Raw genomic sequence first — 21,910 nt, 5'->3', positions numbered from 1 at the left:
TGTACATGGGCCATGGTCTGGTGTGTTTTTATATAGAATAAGGGTGTTGTGTGCAGGGCAGGTGCTGTGTGTCGTTGGTAAGATACTAAATGGTTCGTGGTGTTATATTACAGCTACGTCTATCTTGTTCAAGACTAATTAGATCATCTGTTGTAATTGAGACAAATAATATATGTTTAACCGTTCTCATAGCTATAGCCTTAGTACTGCTTGGAAGCGTATTATTACGTAAGAACAGAAACAATCATGAAAGTACTTTTTTTTAAATAGACGTAGCTGTAATAGAACACCACAAACCAGTTATTATCTTGCAAACAATACACAGCTCGTGCCCTACACACCACACCCTTACTTTATATAACAACAAACCAGACCATGAGCCATGTACACAACACTACACTGAAATAAAAAAGCAAACAAAATGCGCTGTGCGTTGTTTGTAAGATACTAAATGGTTAGGGTGTTAAACAACACAAAACCACACCAACACGCACACTGGTTCCTGCACGCAACACAAACCCCGTGAATTCCACGCATATGTATGTCATATTTTTTGGGTCTTTCGGTAAAGTCACGTAGATAGGTTCAAAGAAAATACCAAAAAACTACGACGTTTCGATCGCAACACAAGCGGTCGTCTTCAGGAAAAGGGGGGTTAGTTTCCAAGGTAAACTGTTTATAAGGGTTTGAATGGGCGTAGCCCAAATGTCAGCAGCCAATGGTAATGCAAGTGGTGGGCAGTCAAACCGACGGTGGTTGGTTTTCCACCAATCAATGGGCTGCCAGGTGAAAATGAGATTAGCATGTTCATGGGAGATTAGCATGTTAATGGGAGATTAGCATGTTAATGGGAGATCTCAGAGCTGCAACTGAGGGGAAGTCGTCGCACAAAGTGGCTGTGTTGGTGTGAAGCTTGTGAAATGGGCATAAAGCACAACTAACATCGGAAGGTGGTAGGATGGGAACATCATAGCCAGTTATGATTTAAACTGGTTGATAACGTCCTTCCAATGATTGCTCAGTTTGTATCCATCTTCTAGGTTGAAATTGTATCTGTATCTATATCTTTGTTGATAGCTAGTGAGTTTGCAAAGTACTTTCGTCTTAGAGAAATCAATTTCGTGTTATCCCACCGCATTAAAACAACAATTTAAGTAATAATATTGATTAACATGCACCGTATAATTTAATATTAAGATAATCCATTCTAAATTATATTAACACCCCTGAGTGTGGGAGGCAGGCGACGACTTCGCTTACCTTGGCCAGCTCCAGCGTGAGCAGCTCTCGCTCCTCTTCGGTGAGCGTCGTGGTCGTCGCCACCTCGCCACCAGAGAGAGCATCGCCTCTGCCCTCGTCACAGACCTGTGGCCCCCTCTCACCCTCCTTTCCTTCCGGAGAGACGAATTTATTCGGCGAGCCGAGACTCACATCTATGGAAAGGTCACATACACACACGCACGAACACACAGTCACATATCTGCGAGCACATTTATTATACACGTGCGTGCCCAAGACTGGTCAGATGGCTCAATCAAAAGATGAACTACCAATCAAATTCTACTTTGGAGTTAATTCAGCCCAACTGGACACCTTTATTAATTTATTTTCCGTAACATAGAACGTTTCTTGCCAGTATCAAAGTATAAAAACAAGTTTAACTTTTTTGGCAATAATACAGGCGTTAAGCTGTTCAAACAACAAAATACAATTTTTGCAAGGAATGATGTCTGCATTAACCACACATACCAGTGGTGAACATGCAAAAAAAAAACATGCTCTGATCTATATATATAAAATCGTTCATGTCTGTCTGTCTGTGTGTGTGTGTGGACTTTGGCCCATACGCACTTTCATTGGACGGCGGTTGCCCCTGGCAACGGCTAGCCACGCCTTCGCCGCTTTCATTGGACCTGGCAACGGCTAGCCACGCCTTCGCCAAGGGCTGCAGTTTCATTGGACGGCGGTTGCCCCTGCCAACGGCTAGCCACGCCTTCGCCACTTTCATAAGCTCCGTATTTAATTAAATAATATCCATTACACAGTATTGTTGGAGCGCTAGGGGGGGGGGAAGGAACGCCACCCGTACCCTGCCTCTTCCAAGCCGACAATTTTAGGCGAGGCCGCAGGCTTTGCACGCTACTAGGCCTCGACACCCACCACGCCACTCTGAGGTAAATCCATCAAAGTTTTTCCTACTCTTCACTACACCCCCACCACAATGTGTGCTATTAATATTACTTTTAAACCCAACGCGCCAACAATCGATTACTTTAATGTTCACTGTACAAATACTCATTAAGCTGGGTGAGCGTACTGCCAGTCTATCATGTACACTGTAGCCTGCTTATTAAGCTCGGTGAGCGTACTGCCACTCTATCATGTACACTCTAGCCTGCTTATGAAGCTGAGTGCGTGTACTGGCAGTCTATAATGTGGACTCTTGCCTGGTTATTATAATCGATTATTTATATGTTCTTTGTACAAACAGTCATTAAGCTGCTTGAGCGACCCCAGTTCGATTCCAACTCACGCCCACCACCGCTGACGATTATTTGAAACGGACCTGGCCCTCCCATAGGTCCACTCAGCCTCAAAAGCGTAACTGCTGTCGTGTGTGAACATCGTCACTGGGGAGACAAAGGCGGCGGGGCATCGTGGATCCAAGTCCCGGGCGAAGCCGGGTCATGTGTATGTGTGTTTGTGTTTATGTGTATGTCTGTGTGTCTCTATGTATGTGTGTATGTATGTGTATGTATGTGTTTGTGTGTATGTGTGTGTGTGTATGTATGTGGGTTTTTTTTATGTCTTTATGTGTATGTCTGCGTGTCTCTATGTATGTGTGTATGTACGTGTGTGCATGTGTTTGTGTGTATGTATGTGTGTGTCTATGTATGTGTGTGTCTATGTATGTGTGTGTATGTGTGTGTATGTATGTGTGTTATGTGTCTGTCTGTGTCTGCATGTATGTGTGTGTGTATTGTGTATGTGTTTGTGTGCATGTATGTGTGTGTTTGTGTGTATGTGTATGTCTGTGTGTATGTGTTTGTGTGTATGTGTGTGTATGTATGTGTGTGTATGTGTTTGTATGTGTTTGTGTGTTTACGCTCGCATTACACAAATGTGTTGCTGGTCTAAGGCGTTCCTCGCACAGCATTGCCGCTTTATTATTTCAGTCGTTTACTGCCTTACGCACCCTGAAAGTCGTGTGTGTCTGCAGCAAGCGCGTGTATGTGTACCTATGGACGCGCGCGCGTGTGTTGTGTAGGGGGAACGGTAGTGTAGTGCTTAGCGTGCTGTCTGTGTCTGTGTGTGTGTGTGTCTGTCTGTGTGTGTCTGCGTGTGTCTGTGTGTGTGTCTGTGTGTGTGCGTGTGTGGTGTGTGGGGAGCGGTAGTGTAGTGCTTAGCGTGCTGTCTGTGTGTCTGTGTGTGTGTGTGTCTGTCTGTGTCTGTCTGTGTGTGTCTGCGTGTGTCTGTGTGTGTGTCTGTGCGTGTGTGGTGTGTGAGGAGCGGTGGGTGTAGTGCTTAACGCTACGCTGCGCTACCAACCCGGCGAACCCAGTTCCATTCCCGCTCACGGCCACCACCGGTGACGATTATTTGAACCTCCCCTAGGTCCACTCAGCCTCAAACGAGTAACTGGTGTGGCGTATTAACATCGGCACTTGGGAGACAAAGGCGGCTGGGCGTGGTAGATCCAAGTCCCGGGCGAAGCCGGGTCATGTGTATGTGTTTATGTGTATGTCTGTGTGTCTGTATGCATGTGTGTATGTATGTGTGTGTATGTGTTTGTGTGTATGTCTGTGTGTGTATGTATGTCGGTTTTGCCGCCGTGGTGGATCCAAGTCCCCGGGCGAAGCCGGGTCATGTGTATGTGTGTATGTGTTTATGTGCATGTGTTTGTGTGTATGTATGTGTGTGTGTATGTATGTGGGTTTTTTTGTATGTGTTTATGTGTATGTCTGCGTGCCTGTATGTATGTGTGTATGTACGTCTGTGGATGTGTTTGTGTGTATGTATGTGTGTGTCTATGTATGTGTGTGTATGTGTTTCTGTGTTTGTATGTGTGTGTATGTATGTGTGTTATGTGTCTGTCTGTGTGTCTGCATGTATGTGTGTGTGTATTGTGTATGTGTTTGTGTGTGTTTGTGTGTTTACGCTCGCATTACACAAATGTATAATGCGGGTCTAAGGCGTTCCTTACACAGCATTGCCGCTTTATTATTTCAGTCGTTTACTGCCGTATGCACCCTGAAAGTCGTGTGTGTCTGCAGCAAGCGCGTGTATGTGTACCTATGGACGCGCGCGCGTGTGTTGTGTAGGGGGAACGGTAGTGTAGTGCTTAGCGTGCTGCCTGTGTCTGTGTGTGTGTGTCTGTGTGTGTGTCTGTGTGTGTGTCTGTGTGTGTGCGTGTGTGGTGTGTGGGGAGCGGTAGTGTAGTGGTTAGCGTGCTGTCTGTGTGTGTGTTTCTGTCTGTGTGTGTCTGCGTGTGTCTGTGTGTGTGTCTGTGTGTGTGTCTGTGCGTGTGTGGTGTGTGAGGAGCGGTGGGTGTAGTGCTTAACGCTACGCTGCGCTACCAACCCGGCAAACCCAGTTCGATTCCCGCTCACGGCCACCACCGGTGACGATTATTTGAACCTCCCCTAGGTCGACTCTGCCTCAAACGAGTAACTTAACTACTGTAGCGTATTAACATCGCCACTGGGGAGACAAAGGCGGCCGGCCGTGGTAGATACAAGTCCCGGGCGAAGCCGGGTAGTACAGCTAGTAATTATATATGCATGGTCTTTGAAACTGATTGGTCTACATCAGAGACAAGAGCCTTCTTTAGGGCCTTGTATCAACCAGTGTTAGACCAGAGAACGTCAAAATTCGAAAGCAAAAAGGCCCTTTGCCCTACGGATATGTCAAGTTTCACATTAACTTGCTTAATCAGTAAAATAAACTTACGATTAACCTGGGTCACCAAAATGACAAAAGTCGAAAACTTAAATTTGGAGCACAACATTGGATCAGGGCGAAGACAACCAATCAGTTCAAAAACAACCGCATGACGGAAGAAATTGAAAACATTATAACACGACGCATAAATAAACGTCGAAATAAATTGGCTGCAACGAAAGTCGGCTTGGGAAATGTGGACTTACAAAACGAGTTCATAGGCTGTTACTCAATTGTGTCTCTTGTTTTTACATCTCATTACTGCTTATGGCGCCATTGTCATGATAATAAGAAGTCATCTTCTTGGTTCTTTCGGTAAAGTCACGTAGAAGGGAAATACTAAAATAATAAAAATAAAACATAATAAAATAACTCTCACGACGTTTCGGCCACAACGCAAGCAGCCGTCATCAGGTGAAGACCAGGTCTGTCGGGGAGACAGCGTCTATTTTATTATTTCCCTTCTACGTGACTTTACCGAAAGAACCAAGAAGATGAATCCCTGCAGCCACGAAAGCTTTAAATCGAAATAATAAGTCATTCGGAATTCTCGCAAGCTGCGCATCAACCCGACCGACGTGAACGGACATCACTGAACTCCTCCATGGAAAAAAACTAATTACCTCATAGCCGCAATAGGGCGCACCATAGATGGCATTTAATCAAACTTGCCATCCGTACTCTATACGTACTGCTATTGCTTTCTTACGTGGAGTCATCGGTGACCGGATTGTTGGGACTATATAAAGAAAACGATTGTTAGTTTATATACGGCGGGATATGAGGAATTGTATCACAAAACGCTGCGCAATCCGCAAAATAAACGGGAGGCGCATTCTCGTGAGACGTTTTCAACCGAATCACGATTCAGTTGCTGCCCTACGCCTGGCCGCCCTCACTCCAGCGGACGACGCAGCGCAGAACATTATCATCACGGCACACCAATCACCATACATCATCATCATCATCACCGCACATCACCATTACTGCCACCATCATCACCACCATCATCACCACCACCACCATCATCATCATCACCACCATCATCATCATCACCACCATCATCACCATCACCGCACACCACCATCATCACCGCACACCACCATCATTATCACCACCATCATCATCACCACCATCATCATCATCACCGCACACGCCACGTCCCACCACCATCACCACCATCACCACCACCATCAACAACAACCGCCATTCGCCACTAAGTGGCGGTGACGTCACCACGACGCTTGTGCCAGGCCAAGTGCACCTTGAGGCCACGTGAAGTGTCGAACGCCCGCTGGCAGGTCACCACCATCATCACCACCACCATCACCACCATCACCACTATCACCACCACCATCACCACCACCATCAACAACAACAACAACCGCCATTCGCCACTAAGTGGCGGTGACGTCACCACGACGCTTGTGCCAGGCCAAGTGCACCTTGAGGCCACGTGAAGTGTCGAACGCCCGCTGGCAGGTCACCACCATCATCACCACCACCATCATCACCATCATCACCACCATCACCACCACCACCATCATCACCACCATCATCACCACCACCACCATCATCATCACCACCGCCATCCTCATCATCACCACCATCATCATCACCATCATCATCACCACCACCATCATCATCACCACCATCCTCATCATCACCACCATCATCATCACCACCACCATCATCACCACGCCACGTCCCACCACCACCACCACCCCGCCTTGGTCTCTAACCGCACCTCGCGTCACATCTTCACCACGCCGCGCTCGCCACCACCGATGTCTCTCTACAGAGGCAGTCGAAGTCGTGCCTCGTGTTACAATTCCACCTGCCAGGTGGTCACAGCCAGAATACTGCACAGGCAGCAGACGCGGCCGCCTGCTGCCTGTGAGTACCTGGCACGTGAGATTGTAGTTGCTGCTCTGCATCGACATCAGCAACCGGACAAAATAAGAAGCCCTTTTTTGCAAGTATCAAAGTATGGCAATGACACAGTTTGCGTGAGCATCTTAACACCTTTTTTATTGGCGGTATATGGGTAAAACCCGATTCTTTATGTCTATATAAGAGGTACCTTGTTCGGCGGCTTCCATACCGGCAACTCTTCTCCGTCGCAGGTTAATCACCGCCTGTTTATACTGACTAACGATGTGTGTATATTCGTGCTGTTGAACTTTTAGGACGATTATCTCCACTCCGATCACTCAACGCAGCTGCTACGAGTACAGTAGCGTACAGTGCAGATGCAACGCGATGTACACATCCGCATAGCCGGCGATATGACGTCACCGCGCGCCATCCCACGACATGACGTCATCGCGCACAAACCAGGCGACGTGACGTCCCCACAGACACCTCGTGACGTCATTACGCACGCGCTTCAACAACGAAGTTGTGTTTTCAATTCTCGATTTGAAGCTTTGGTGACTGCGAGGATTCATACTCTTAGGTGTTTCGGTAAAGTCACGTAGGTAAAAAATAAAAATAAATAATAATATAAATCATAATAGAAATAAAATAATAAATCACGACGTTTCGGAGGCAACACAAGTCTCCGTCATCAGGTGGGACCGTCACAGCGAGATCTGCTGCATCAAGTGATTTGCTGTATCAAGAGATTTGCTGCATCAAGTGACCCCACAAGGGGCCGCCAAGGCGGTCGGATGGTCCGCGCGCTGTCTTGCACTCGGTGGTGGTCGCCGGTTCGATTTCCCGGCGCGGCAGCTGAGCCAATGGTGCAAGTTTCCTGCTGGAGAAAGAGCTTCACAGCTCATCGGATTCCTCCGGTTTAAATAAAGATTCTGATTGTAAATCTCACCCGCTGCCTCTGCGCCTGCAGGGGTGCAACAATATTATAAATGTGTCCACCGCAGGTAAGCCGATCGGCAGGAAGCGTGGCAATGGCCCAATTCCAACACGTATGGTCGGTGTGGAGGAGACCAAATAGCCTCTAGCGCTCCATCTAGCGGGAGGTCTTCGCCAGCAGTGGCATGAGCAGTCCTTTAAAATACGAAGTTCTTTCCGGTGCAATACTTTCTTTGTTATTTTCCTCTAAAGCCCAAGCAACGTTGCAGGTGCGCCACGTGACGCCAAACACCCTGGGGGCACGGGAAGAGGGAGTGTTGGGTGGGATCAATAATCATTAATAGTTATCTATTTAATAATTATCTCGTATGCCGGCTTCCCATGTACGGCAAGTTCTCGACAACCGCGGGATGGGCTCTGTGCTTGCAAATCTGCGCCATAGAATTCGCGAATGTTGAAGACGGCGTTGAGATTATTTAGCTGATATAAATTTCCACATGATAAGCCACTTCATTGGGCCATCATTTGTGGCCAGGTCACTTATGCAAAAGAGATGTATTAGCTCAGTGGGTCTTACCTGGTAAAATAAAAAAATATCCATAAGAGTGTTTTTGGGGTTAGATCTCGTAAGCATAAATGTGTCGTTAAACCCGCCACCACCCGATACGGCCAATTAATTCAGGGTTGTCACGTAAACAAAACTTGCCCAATTAGTTACTAGTTCAGCACATTAGTGAAAGTAAACCCGCAACATTTACAATTAGAGTACGACATTTCGCTGCTGATTACAACCAGCTTCATCAGGCGATTATCCGGAATAAAAAAGAATGTATTTTTTAGATGGAAAAAGAGGGGTTAAGTTCCCGTATCCGACTGAATAAGGGAGAAAATGAAAATGTTTCAGAACAATACTGTACTGGTCACGTAATTACAATCCATATACTTAAGTAAACTGTACAATAATACAAATATAATAGCACAATCCAACTGAATAAAATAGATAAAAGAAAACATCAATACATTTTCCTGTAAATTTGAAAGTTTAATTTACCTTGGATGATGGGAGTGCGATGATGATGGTGTCGTTGGAGAACAAGCCTATCCAACAACTCTAAAGTTTTCTCCACTCACTTTGCACAAACGTTAACGGCACTTGAACAGTAATGACTTCAGCATGTGGATCGTGGGACAACTGATACAATGGTTTTGGTAATCACATGGACCACTGAGCTATGTAGCTCTTTTTCAGAAGCGATCTGGCTGCAAATCATAGCTCAGCAAAGTGGCTTATCACGTGCACATTTATAGCAGCCGAATACTGTAAACGCATGTTGATTCTAAATGTGGAGGAAAAAAACCTGGATAACCCGGAGAAAAATACACGGCCAAGGGCAGAGAGACATGCAAACTCAAAATATACAGCAGGCGTCAGGGTCAGGATCGAACCCACCCGCTCCTGTATACCAGGCGAGGTAGTCAACATCTTGCCACCGTGTCACCCTGTACTAGCATCCCTCTAGCATGATGCGATGTTGCCCAATTGCGAATTGTCGAAGAAATGTGACTAAATTTCAGGAAGTGTACAAAAATGCATATGATTATCAGTTTATGTGCATTATAATTTATAATAAACACTTGATTAGTTCTAACTTACCAGAGATGGCTGAAGAACTTTGCTGATCGAGGCTTATTGGGGTAAGCAGTAGGGGAGTTATGCAGACGAAGGGGCAGGATCTCCTGCCTCTTCATATGATGATGAAGCTGGAGCCACAGGAACGTTCACCAGAGGAAGCTGCTTCTCTTCTGGGCTCTTCTACAGACCTTCTGGCTCAATGGCGGACCATTTAAAAATCTGTTCAAAGACAGCTGGACAGCATTGTCTTCTGCTGGTACATCTCATTTTAGCAGTGAATGTCACTGGTCAATGTCCTGTTAACTCGACAGCTGCGTCCTTTGGGTCATCCTCTCTGAAAATGTATTTTTGTGCTTCCCAATGAATTAAACCCTCAGATAATCTTTTTAAAGTTAATATTCGTGGTGGTGGTGGGATTGTTTAATCGGCCTCTTCCTCAAATCGTTGTTCCAGCTACATCAGATCCTGATTTGACAGGTCCTCATCACGTTTGACTCCTCCACATTGTCGAGGCCAGTCAGCTTCTTTTGGCCACTCCCACAATGTCACGTATAATTTCTGGCACTGTCTCCTTGAATGCCTTGAAGTTGGTGACACATTTGAGCCGTATTTTTCGCCACACACCATATTTGACACGTGTTTCCTGCTACGACTCCCCTAATGCTGCCAATGGCCGACAGGGCATTGTAGCCACGCTTAAAGTCCCTTGCTGACCTTTTCCACCACACGTCATTTCCCTGATGAGCTGGGAGAAGGTGTGGTATAGAAAATAAGCCTTAAATATGGCGAGAACATCTTGATCCGTAGGTTGCAGCGATGACGTCGTGTTGGGTGGCAGAATCATCGCCTGAACATGTTCGGATAAGTCGTCAAGGTTGAATGACCTGGGACAGGGGTCGACAACCTGCACCTCCAGAGCCGCATGCGGCTCTTCAAGGACTGCTTCGTGCCGTTATTTTATTAAGGACCAGAGTCTCGTATTCACATTAATTCGACATAAATGTCACTTCTTGTTATTTTGGTTGCCGCGTCCTGACCTGGGGCATTGTCCAGGAGAAGCAATGCCAGTTGTTTCGTCGCAATATTCCTTAACAGCTGGGCAGAAATGCGAATTAAACCATTCTTGATAAACTTACCTTGTGACCCAGGCTTGTTTTGTTCGATCGCCAAACAAAATGGAGATGTTCTTTTATATATATTAAAATACTATAATACTATAGAAAATATATTTTACCAGGTAAGGCCCTCTGAGCTTTAGAGATATCTTTCAGAAGCGGCCTGGCCACAAACCATAGCTCAACGAAGTAGCTGAACATGTGGAAATGTATAGCAGCCAAATACTCTCAATGCAAGTTTCTAAATGTGGAGGGAAAACCCTGGGGGGCGGAGAAAATCCACGCGACCACAGGGAGAACATAAAACTCCAAATATACAGCAGGCATACGGGTCTGGAATGAACTTTGGTGTCTCCAAGTGGTAATCGAAAAAAGGGTTGAACTTTAAATCTGAAGTTTTTCCACCCAGCAGAAGAGTGAGGTGATCTTTGGCTGCTTATAAACCTGGAGCAGTCATCTCTTCTACCCAAATAAAGTATTGCTGGCATCCGCTTCTAGTACAGCAAACATTCTCCAGATTTCCCTTCATTAACTCGAATAGTTCTCACTGAGATCGGGGGTCGGCCAAGCATTCTGGCAATTTCGACTACCCTTTCACCTGTTTCAAGAAACTTTTAAACTTCTGATTTGACCTCTAGATTAATACCGCAGGCGGAGTATGGAGGGGCATGGGGGGCGATGCCCCGCACAAAATTGACACCTTTATTAATTTACATTTAGGAGTTTACGATTTAGATTAAAACTAATTCATTCATTGTACGCACCCTCGATTCCTAATGTGAGGGACAAAGTGAACCCCTGCCCCCCTCCCACAAATATAGAAGTCAAACTCCGCCTGCGATTAATACTTTGCATTTACTTTCTCTTGCCAGTTGCACGACAATAATTCACTGTGCGTTTGGAACTCATCTTTCTCAACCCGTTCGTCCTTTCTTTTGGTTTTGTAAACCATCACCTTCCGCAATGAAATGTTTATTCCTACCGCACACGAGACCATCACACAGCAGGGGATTTCATTGCAGAATAGTGTGGTCCGTTTTTGGGTTGTTTTTTTTTTGCCGCGCGCCTTCCAAAATCCTGATGCAGAAGATTCGTGCTGGCTGCAGCCACAAATGTTACTTGCAACTTTGATTCTTGTGTATCGATAGTTCAATTGCAGTGTGCCATTATTTTAGGGACTGTGTGCTGTCTTTCTGTGTGGTCTGGGGCTGTTTTTGTTGCTGTGTTGTCTTACCCGAGCTTGCATTTAGTGTTTAAAAAAATCGGACTTATATACTGCACTTTATTTGCATGTATTTTTATTTCGTGACATGCTTAACTTTTTCTCTACTTTGCACTGCGCTCGTTTTTTTGTTTGTTTAATATTGTTTGTTGTTGCAACTTTCCTACCCGCCCCTCCTCGACACACGTGAAGAAGAGCTTCATTGCTCTTCGGATTCCCTCCAGTGACAATACACATCCTGATGGGCGATGACGTACGCGCCCACCTGGCGTCTCCTCTCCCACCCCACCCCCCGGACGTCCTACGCGATGACGTCACCAACACCTTGCGACCCCCCCGCCCCATCCACACGGACGTCTCACAGGGTCCTCGTACGCGATGACGTCACCGCGTCGCAAAAGTTAAACCGCCGGAGTGTCCGTTTCCGACGTGATGACGTCACGCGCGTCCAACGCCCGCCCCCCCACCCACGGGGCCCGCCCTCCCGCCGCCCGACTTCCGGTCGGAGCCGGAAGTGAGCAGAGTCCGTGTTGGAAGTGGCGCGGGGGGAGCGCGGCGCGAAGGTGACGAGAGGGAGACGCGCGCCTCGGACTCCCCGCGCGCTCCCCGAGCCCCCCGCGGCCTCTCGGCCACTGCTCGTCGACTCCCCTCTTCAACGACGACTCCCTTCGCCTGCCGACCTCATCAGCCCTCATTTGCCACGGGCCCCCCACCCACACCCCCCCCCCCCAGCGCCGAGGGGGAACACGCGGTGAGTGAAGCCACCGATGGCGGTCTCAGTGTTGGGGGTGCAGCGGCGGCTTCGCGAGGCGAGCGAGGGGCGCGTGTGAGGGGGAAGCGAGAGGAGATGGGGGGGGGGGGGTGCGAGTGAGACTCAGGCGGCTTTGGGGGGGGGGGCAGTCTGGCGAGGGCCCGCGTGGCCCCGTAATGGCCGCGGGTAGTGGCGGCTAGGGGTGGTGTGTAGGGGGGGGTGCGGTGGGGGGTGGTGGTGGGGGGGGGACCCTCCCCCGCATTCCTGGCGCTGACGTGGCCGAGGGCGCGACTCCCCCCCCCCTCTCCCAGCAGCAGCAGCAGCAGCCCCCTCCTCCCTCCCCGGGCGAGTGAGAGCACCGCCCCCCCCCCCCAGTGAGGGGGGTGAGAGGAGGAGGAGGAGGTAGGTTGGGGGGTGAGCGCCCCCTCCCTCCCCCCGACTTCTCGGCATCGCCCCCCCCTCCTCCTCCGTGGGCGAGGGAGCCGACCCGACTCCTCCTCGCATATGGGGGTCGCCTCCCCCCCTACCCCCTACCACCACCACCACCACGCCACTGGGACGGCCCCTAAAGACTTGAGTAGTGTGCGAGTTGAAGCCGCGTGTGGTGTGATGCGAAGTGAGTTTGTGTGTTGAGTGGGATGAGGCCTGTGTGTGTGTGTGAGCCTGCTTGTGGTATACTTTGTGTGAGACTGAGTGAAGCATAAGTTGTTGTGAGCCACTTGTACACAAAAGATTCGCCCCGTAGCCTTTAACTCGACTGCCGGGGACGAGTGCTGTTAGCGAGCGCCTATGAAGGCCAGCACGGTCTGTGGCTCGCATCACGCCCGGCCGCCTTTGTCTCCATAGTGGCCAAGTTTAAACGCCGGGTACTCATTTGAGGCAGAGTCGACCTAGGGGAGGCCCAGGACCGGTTCAGATAATCGTCTAGACCGTGAGTGGGAATCGAACTCGGATTGCGCCACGGTAACCCCACTCACCCACTCACCATGAAGATCTTTTACTACCTCACATAGAGAGGGGCCTTGCCGATACACATCTTTGTCGGCTTTCGTGGCCAATATTATTCTGGCGAGGCTGGTTGTAATTGGAGGCGAAACGTTGTACTCGAATTGTAAATGTTCTTTGGTTTACTCTCCAACACACCGGTGTGCTGAACTGACGAATTGGCGTGTTTTTGTTTACGTGACTAAATTGGCTGTGTCGGTCGGTGGCGCGTTTAACGACAGACACATTTTTATTTACGCGATCTAATCCCCACAAAAACCCATCTACTATGGAAATATATTGCAGTTTACCAACGTTGGCTCAAGTAGTCCTGGCCCTGGTGATGAGACGTTGAATGTCAAGCCCATCCAGAATCTGTACTCACCGATTCCGTTGGGGGGAAATCAAACCGACGAAGAGAAAAAAAGTTTTTTTTCAACGGTTTTATTAACAACTTTTGTTTAATTCACCCTCGAGAAGTACTTCAATGATGCGGTGCCTGCTCGCACATCAAACGCTTACTTGCAATAATTGATTTATTTTATAATGAATCTTCTACTCGTTGACACGGAGCAGGCGCGCCTGAGACACGCGGCTCCTGCTTCTTGTGCGAGGCGATTCCACATTTGAGGGACCGCGGCGTTTTTGACCTGCACAAAACTATATAATTAATATAAGGCGTCCATACTAAAATTGCAATTGCTTGAAAGGAGCCAATTGATGAATTGATGCCGATTTTGATACAGGCATGCATTGTCACCGGATCGGAGTACGTGTGCAAAATTTTTAATTGATTGGACAACAGGAAGTAGACTAAATTTTGATTACAAGATTTGACCACGACAGACAGGAGTCAAGTTAAATAAAACCGTTGAAAATAACTCCTAAAAGGTTGTGTGGCCAATGGGATGTGTCAAAAAATGTTTTTATGTAGAGGGACGGATATGGGAATAAATCGTGATGAAGTTAATTAATCGTGTTACTTATTAGCCAACATGCACCATCAATCAATTCATTCGCCTCTCAACTCACAACCTACCCACGCTGCCCATGTGCCCATCATTCTATCGCTACTTAACATGGTTACTGTTCTGTGAACTTCACTCATTGATTCCTCACACTCACCGACTCACACTCTCACCCATTCAGCCACTCACATCCCCACTCAAACGCCACACTGCAGGTCACAACACTTTTCGTTCTTCCCTCACACTTCTTCACGTTGGAATTCCCTCAATGTGTTTTATTTGACCAAACTCTTAGAATAATTTTGCTCGATTCTGGAAACGTGGTAACTTACCTATTGCAAGTTAGGTAGTGATGTTGGTTGCTTTCCACTTGATATTTTTGACCTTTGGGCCTGTGCTCAGCAACTTTCTAAAAAGAAAGCATGCCACAGACCTGGAATCAATTCTAATTGTGCACTATACAGTAAATTAACTTGATTGCTTTTTGAAGAATTATTTGTGGTTATGCTGTGTTTATACTGTGTCAATGCTGTTTCCAAAATGTCTGCAGTCCTCCAGTTGGTGGTGGAAGGTGTGCAAGATGATCTGCAACAGGAGGTGATGAGATTCTGGGACACCGCAAGATACTGGAGCATCACAGGACACACCTGTACATTACAGCAGGTGTCGGGGTGTTGTGGAAGTTGCTCCTGTGTGGGATTGAAATGGCTGAGGAGCCCGAATTGTGCTATCTGCGAGCGCTAGCCAGCGAGCTGAACCTGCAACGCAAGAACGGCACGCACTGCGATTGCCATGTCGTTGTTCAAGGCAGTACCTTCAAGGTGAGTCGTTGCTTGCCACACTCACGACACCGCGCTCGCCAAACTCACCTTGTTGATGCACTTTTCTCAACAGTACAATACAGGAATCTCCCACTTATACGTAAGGGAAGCGTTCATGGGATACGCTACTTGACTCGAAATTACTTAAAGCGATTTCTAATACGCTATATATATTATGTAAAATCTGGGGTTGCGTTCCGAGCTGGCGTATCTGGAGAGAGAAAAAAATGCGTGACTACATTTCATGAAGTATACAAAAAAATAGTAATAAGTTAATAACATACATTTTAACTAATAATAAATATGCGTAATTTGATCAAACCTACCAGAGATGGTTGAAGAGCTACGCCGATTTTGATCTTCAATCCAGACACTTAAAAGTCGTGACACGCTTTCTAGAATTCCACAACTGCTATATGAGTTAGTTTAGTGGCAGTTAAAGGTGCCACATTTTGAGCACATTCTAGACTTTTTCCTGTATTAGCTCCCAATAATTCTCACCGAGGTCGTGGGTAGCCCTAGTATTCTGGCAATATCGACTGCCCTTTTCACCTGCTCCAAAATGCTTTAAAACTTCTAATTTAACCTCTCAATTAATACTTCTGCTTCTTCTTTGGCTGCTTCTCCTTTGCCTTTTTTTGCCAGTGGCACGATCACCATTGACTGCGCATTTTGGAAACCATCTTACTCAACCCTTTGTACTTTTTTTTTTAAACCTAACGCGATATTTCTACCTAAACCTCGTGCTATATTTCTACCTAACGTACGCATCGACCACGCAAAATGGCAGGCTGGGAAACGGAGGCAGAGCACGTGGCGGAGGGAAATTAGTCAGTCCACACGACGCGCGCGTGCGGTTACACCGCAAGAGAGTCCGTGTTTACCATGTGCGCTGCTAAAGTAAAAAAAATTGTGCAAATATTTTTGTTGCACACATTTGTTTTAAACAAAGCATATGCGAAACATTAAACTTATAAGGACATGTGTTCCCTGATTGATCAGCAATGTATATGCAAAACAACACATACTGCGGCTACTTATAGCGGGGGATGCCTGTACTTGATTGGGGTTGCAAAAACCTGGTCACATTCAACTATAAAAACTCAGTCAATGATTTTATTACACAGGTCCACCAATACCACAGTTCCTCAATGATAATTATGCAAGGCTGGCTATTCCACAGTTCCTCCCATCGCATTTAACAATGAAATTCTTATCCATAGTAACACCATTCATCTAATTGGCACAACAATCTTTTCTCACCTGTCAATTCATTACAATTACTAATCTCTCTAAGGACACGTCAAAGCTTGGTTTTCCATTCTTTGCCAAAGTCACCTGTAATTCCAACAATTATCACTGTTGCCTTACAAAGCACAAATTTGTCCAAAGCTGGAATCCTGTTGTCATATCTGGGATGGAGCACCCAGTTTCTACTTCCCTGCATGTGGCCTCCACAGTGGCGAGGTGTTAACTACCTTGCCTGGTATACAGGAGATCGTGGGTTCGATCCCGACACCTGTATATTTGGAGTGCGTGTGTTCTCCCCGTGGTCGCGTGGATCTTTTTCGGGGTCCTCTGGTTTTTTCCTTCAAATTTAGAAACATGTTTTTCGGGTAATTTGGCTGCTATAAATTTCCACGTGATAAGCCACTTCGTTGAGCTTTCATTTGTGGCGGTCGCTTCTGAAAAAAGAGCTATATAGCTTAGTGGGCCTTGCGTGGTAAAATGCAGAATAGTTAAAATAATTTAATGTTAAGCAGTCGGATCGATTGATGACTCACTGATCCACTCCAGTCACTGGTGTCCCTTGCTCACCCGCCGTTATTTGCTTCCTTTTGACTCTTTTATCGCTACTGCAATGATTGCTGTTCCCGTGAACGCTTATTTGTCCATTCCTCCACCCATGTTGAGGACTCTTGTCTAACACACTGACCGCTTAATCTCGTCCAAGAATGATACAGAGGTAACTCAACATCACAGAATTACACTCCATGGACCCCTACCCATCTCCCTCTAAACCCAGCAACCCTGCGAGCACTGTTTGTTGCTGTTAGGCTTGAAGTAAAGCAAAATAAAACAAACATATCCCAGATGACATCTCTCTCTGTCCCGGTTTGACAGGCCCACCGCAACGTGCTGTTTGCGGCGAGTCCGCACGTCCGTGCGCTCCTGCGGGGCCAGGCAGAGCGCCCTGGCCAGGTCGTGGTCATCCACCTGGACATCGTGACGGCTGCTGGGTTCGCTGCCATCCTTGACTACATGTACTCGGGGCGTGTCATACTCTCCTCGCGCAACATGATCGAGGTGATGTCGGCCGCCAGCTACCTGCAGATGACCGAGCTAGTGCGCCTGTGCGACCACTACATCCGCACCTCCTTCAAGGTACGCGCGCACCGGTATACACAGACGCGTAGGTACACAGGTACGCAAGCATGCGCGTGCATTTTCATGCACGGGTATGCACATGCGTATGTAGTCGTGAGCGTACTCAATTATACCCACACACAAATAGTCATTCACGCATACACTGGTATACCACGCTCCACCGTATAGCCTCCACCACACCAGCCAACCTCTTCTCGAGCTAGAGTTTAACCCCCTCTATCCTGCAAAAGAGAAACTCGTTTGGCATGCAGTTGCTGGGCATGCGAGCGACATGACCCAGCCAACGCAACCTTGCCCACTGGAGGAGCTCACTGATGGGAATGTATCCAGATCTTTTAAGGATTTGTGAGCTGCTCACACAATCCAGACTGGTTAAACTCAGGATGGATCATAGGCCATCCAGCCTGAAAGTTTCAAACTGGTGCAGATGATCCATTAGAGTGTCCACGTTTTCAAAAGCAAAGAGAAGGCATAAGGGCATGACTATTGCCAAGAAGACCCAGTGTTTCGTGTAGGGCGATAGACCAGGTAGCCTCCACGCAGCGATATGCAGACAATGCCGCTTGGCTGATTCAGAGTGAGATCTCTGCTGCCAAACCGGAGTTTGTCATGAGCACACTACCCAGGTACATAAACCTCTCTACTCTTTCAACAACTGCCCCATCACTCATGGGGAGTTGAGGGGTGGAGTATTGGAGGATCCAAAATACCCAGGCAGGTGCTTAGTTTTGGTGGGGCTGATGGTAAAGCTCCACCTCTTAGTAGTACACTCCAGGTGCAGCAGCAGAACCTCCTTCTCTTAGTGAGCAGCAACCACCAGATCATCAGAGTACATGTATGTATGTTGAACTTCTTTCACACCGTACGTAGCCAACCGTGCTAATCGGAGGTGTGAGGTAAGGACAACAAACTAAATAGAAGAAGCAGTTAATAACATGGTTGAACCAGTAGGGAGCTCAACAACAACAACCGCCATTCGCCACTAAGTGGCGGTGACATCACCACGACGCTTGTGCCAGGCCATGTGGACCTTGAGGCCATACACACACGTACACACACAGCTAGCTTGCAGTTCACCAACATTGTGTCGATAAACCTGACTGCTGATGAGACGTTGAATATGAAAACTCATGTAAATACTCATCCAGAGTTTGCAAGTGTTTAATCGAATGCTGCTGAATAATGGGAAGCAGGCATGTGTCTGCGTATTAATGTTTGACTACTCTTATTCAAATTGTACTAATGCTTATTCATGTTTTACTTATCACCCAAAATCCACCACCACCCAACATACTAATCACCCAACATCTACCACCATCAAGACATAAGCCTCATCGCTCCCAGCACGCACGCACTGTCCATCTGGCAGTCTCTTTACCATTACAACTCCATATTTTTCTATCACTCTACGACTGTACCATGGCTACTTTACGTGAGAACTGTGCTGGTTGATTCAGCCACCAATGTTGAGGAATCTGTTTATCTGACTGACTGTTTTGTCTCATCCATGTTGTTTTTAACCACCAAAGAGCAGAACTAACCCAGTCGCACACTCGCCCACTCGCCCACCCACATGCAGCTACCCACTCACTCACCCCAATGTATTTTGTCTCATTGTTTTCTGCCGCTCTTTATTGTTTTCGTCTCAGGACGGCAGTGTGCCGACGGAGCAGTCCCTTGGACTGTCGGTCGTTGCCCCGGTGTTGCCAAATGCCGAGCTGCCCGAGGGGGTCAGTGCCGATGGCGGGGCTGGCGCCGAGGGCGACGCTGAAGCCGTGGGGCCCGAGCCGGTGCCCGTCCCGCCCGTGCGCAAGGGCAGGGGGCGACCACGCAAGTCACGGCACAGCGTGCGAGTCACCAAGCATACGCCCGCCCACTCCTCCGACAACGACGAGAGCGAGCACGGTACAGGGGGAACCTGGGGGAGGGAGGGAGGAGACGGCATGGGCATCGCCAAACATGCCCGCCCACTCCTCTGACGAAGATGTGCTCAATCCACGCGCTCCCTCTCTGTTTATTCTCGTCCCGCTTCACTGAAAAAAGTTCCCTCCACATTAAGCAGTCGCCTTCGCTCACTAGTTTCCGCTCCTCACTCAAAACTCACTTATTTTCCTGAGCTCACCCAACGACCCCTTAATCTACTGTTCCTTCATATTCTTATTATCTCATTATATGGCTATCACTCATTCCCCATTCATTGAATCCATTTATCATGTATTGTCATCAATTTACGCATCACAGATTCGCCCATTGCTACCCCATTTTATTGACCTTTTCTCCACCATTACGTTCACACATTGTACCATTCTGACTTCTCTGTAAAGTGCCGCCGTGGTTAAGGCACTCTATTAATTACGTCAAGATATGATGATGAGAGCGAGGAGAGGGAGGGCGTGACTAGACGACTCAGCCTGTGAGTTCGTGGATTGCTCCGGTGCCATCACATTTCACTTGTCTTGATGGCCACTCAGCCAGGTGACCATGTGGCTCTGTTGCTTATTTCCACTCCACGGTTGCCCCTGTGGAACTGTCTGTTTCCCCATCCACTTTTGTGGAAGGTGAGCAAATCAGCAATTTTGCACTGTGGTCCACAGTATGGGTTTAGTTGGGTCGCCAATGAGGTCTCTGTTGGTCACTTGTGCGTCTCTCCATTCTGTTTGCCATCAGTGTGAAGGTTGTTGGCTATGCCCGGCATCTTGAGTAGCTAACCTGAAAGTGTTGTGGGATATCAAGCGAGTATGGCGGGGACGGGGGTTGACTTGGCCCTTTCATGATTTGCGTCCTTGCTGCTGCTGCTTGGTGAATGTGGGGTGGTGTAGTGCCCGTCAGCACTGGGAGCTGCGATTTTGGCGCAGATTTCAGTGCTCCGGCGACGGTATGCATTCCATGTTCAGTTTCACGTCCAAGATTTTGTACGTGCACTGCAACTCCATGTTACCACCATAATATTCAGCTGCGGAGTATACGAGGGAGAGCGTCGCCACCGTCTGTAGGACTCTGGAGGGGTTCTTCCTCAGCATGCACCACTGCACTTGTGGATGATGCTCGTGCCACGGCGGCGAGATGGTAACTACCTCGCCTGATATGCAGGAGGTCGTGGGTTCAATCCCAACCCTGACGCCTGTACATTTGGAGTTTGCATGTTCTCCCCGTGGTCGTGTGGATTTTTCCCCGATTTTTTCCCCTCCACGTTTAGAATCAAAATGCATTTATCGTATTTGGCTGTTGGTAGCCATTTCCACGTGATTAGTCACTTGGTTGTTCTATCATCTGTGACCAGTCGCTTTTGAAAAAGAGCTGCATAGCTCAGTAGGCTTTACCTGGTAAAATAAAGAATAGTTTTAGTTTAATATGCCACTCTCCAACCTGGTGGATGTAGTCAGCGGGAATTAAAGGCTGCGTGTGGGCTTAAGTGAGCGCTCATCAGTGAATGGACACGTGTCCAAGGAGAGGTGATTGCACTAGTATGTAAACAGACTGACATTATGGCAAGCAATGTCAAAAATAAAGAAAACGCATTCTGTGAGAGACAAAAACAGATTGTTGTGAAACGCCAAAATGATGAAGTTATCAGATTGATTGCCATCAACTGCGGAATGTAGTTTTGAGTTAATAATCAAGTGTTTTGGGTTAGATCGCATACATGTAAATGTGTCTATAATGTGTCATAAAGCCACCTCCACCCTGCACACAGCCAATGAACAAAACGTGTCAATTAGTTACAACTTCAGCACACCGCCAGTGTGTTGGAGAGCAAACCCACAACATTTACAATTTGATCTTGATTTGAAGCTTTCGTGACTGCAGGAATCCATACTCTTTGGTTCTTTGGGTAAAGTCACGAGTCTGTCTATCCAAGAACATCTCAAGAAGGATGAGCGCCCAGATTAACTAATACTATTTTTATTTTGTGGGTCTTTCGGTAAAGCCACATGGATAGAAAAATAATAAAATATCGGGTGTGGCTTTGGCTACACAATCCCCTTTGTCTTGTGTTCGGGGGATCTTTGTTTTGTGTGACCACCCGTGTATGTGTCTCCTCAGCAGTGGCATACGATCCCAACCGCGTGAAGATGGAACCTCAGGATAGGGACGGGCTGCTGGACAGCGAACAGGACAGGATCATCGACGCATCTGGCAACACGATCGATTTCTACCCTGGTAAGGAGCGAGGGCATGATGTCATATCAAATGATTAAGGATAATCTTATGCAGTGGATCATTGATTATCTGGCAGCTTCTGGGGGAAGGGGGTGCTAAATTTTCAAAACGC

At 47.5% G+C, this 21,910-nt stretch overlaps 2 protein-coding genes across 10 annotated transcripts in view; one reads left to right on the top strand and one right to left on the bottom strand.

Moving 5' to 3' along the window:
* LOC133340813 (tumor protein D53 homolog) overlaps nucleotides 1-7,232 on the bottom strand; it is a 31,738-nt gene extending 24,506 nt beyond the window's left edge. For all 4 annotated transcript variants that reach the window (XM_061549231.1, XM_061549234.1, XM_061549233.1 and 1 more), the window contains exons 1-2: nucleotides 7,025-7,232; nucleotides 1,261-1,433 (exon numbers count right to left, since the gene is read on the bottom strand). In XM_061549231.1, coding sequence (XP_061405215.1) covers nucleotides 1,261-1,433; nucleotides 7,025-7,043 — 192 coding nt within the window. In that variant the 5' untranslated portion in view covers nucleotides 7,044-7,232. The remainder of the gene's footprint in view (nucleotides 1-1,260; nucleotides 1,434-7,024) is intronic.
* The window catches only part of LOC133340807 (zinc finger and BTB domain-containing protein 46-like), a 134,718-nt gene that overhangs the window by 94,903 nt on the left and 17,905 nt on the right, over nucleotides 1-21,910 (top strand). For 2 of the 6 annotated variants that reach the window (XM_061549218.1, XM_061549217.1), the window contains exons 1-5: nucleotides 12,223-12,476; nucleotides 14,979-15,249; nucleotides 17,374-17,634; nucleotides 19,287-19,542; nucleotides 21,682-21,798. In XM_061549218.1, coding sequence (XP_061405202.1) covers nucleotides 15,133-15,249; nucleotides 17,374-17,634; nucleotides 19,287-19,542; nucleotides 21,682-21,798 — 751 coding nt within the window. In that variant the 5' untranslated portion in view covers nucleotides 12,223-12,476; nucleotides 14,979-15,132. Of the gene's footprint in view, nucleotides 1-12,221; nucleotides 12,477-14,978; nucleotides 15,250-17,373; nucleotides 17,635-19,286; nucleotides 19,543-21,681; nucleotides 21,799-21,910 lie in introns of those variants that run through there. The other 4 variants (XM_061549215.1, XM_061549216.1, XM_061549214.1 and 1 more) reach the window with 3 other exon arrangements.

The sequence above is a fragment of the Lethenteron reissneri genome, chromosome 10 (genome assembly GCF_015708825.2).
Source record: "Lethenteron reissneri isolate LAM-NWPU_2019-01 chromosome 10, ASM1570882v1, whole genome shotgun sequence".
NCBI lineage: Eukaryota > Metazoa > Chordata > Hyperoartia > Petromyzontiformes > Petromyzontidae > Lethenteron > Lethenteron reissneri.
This window is presented reverse-complemented; position numbering and strand designations above follow the sequence as displayed.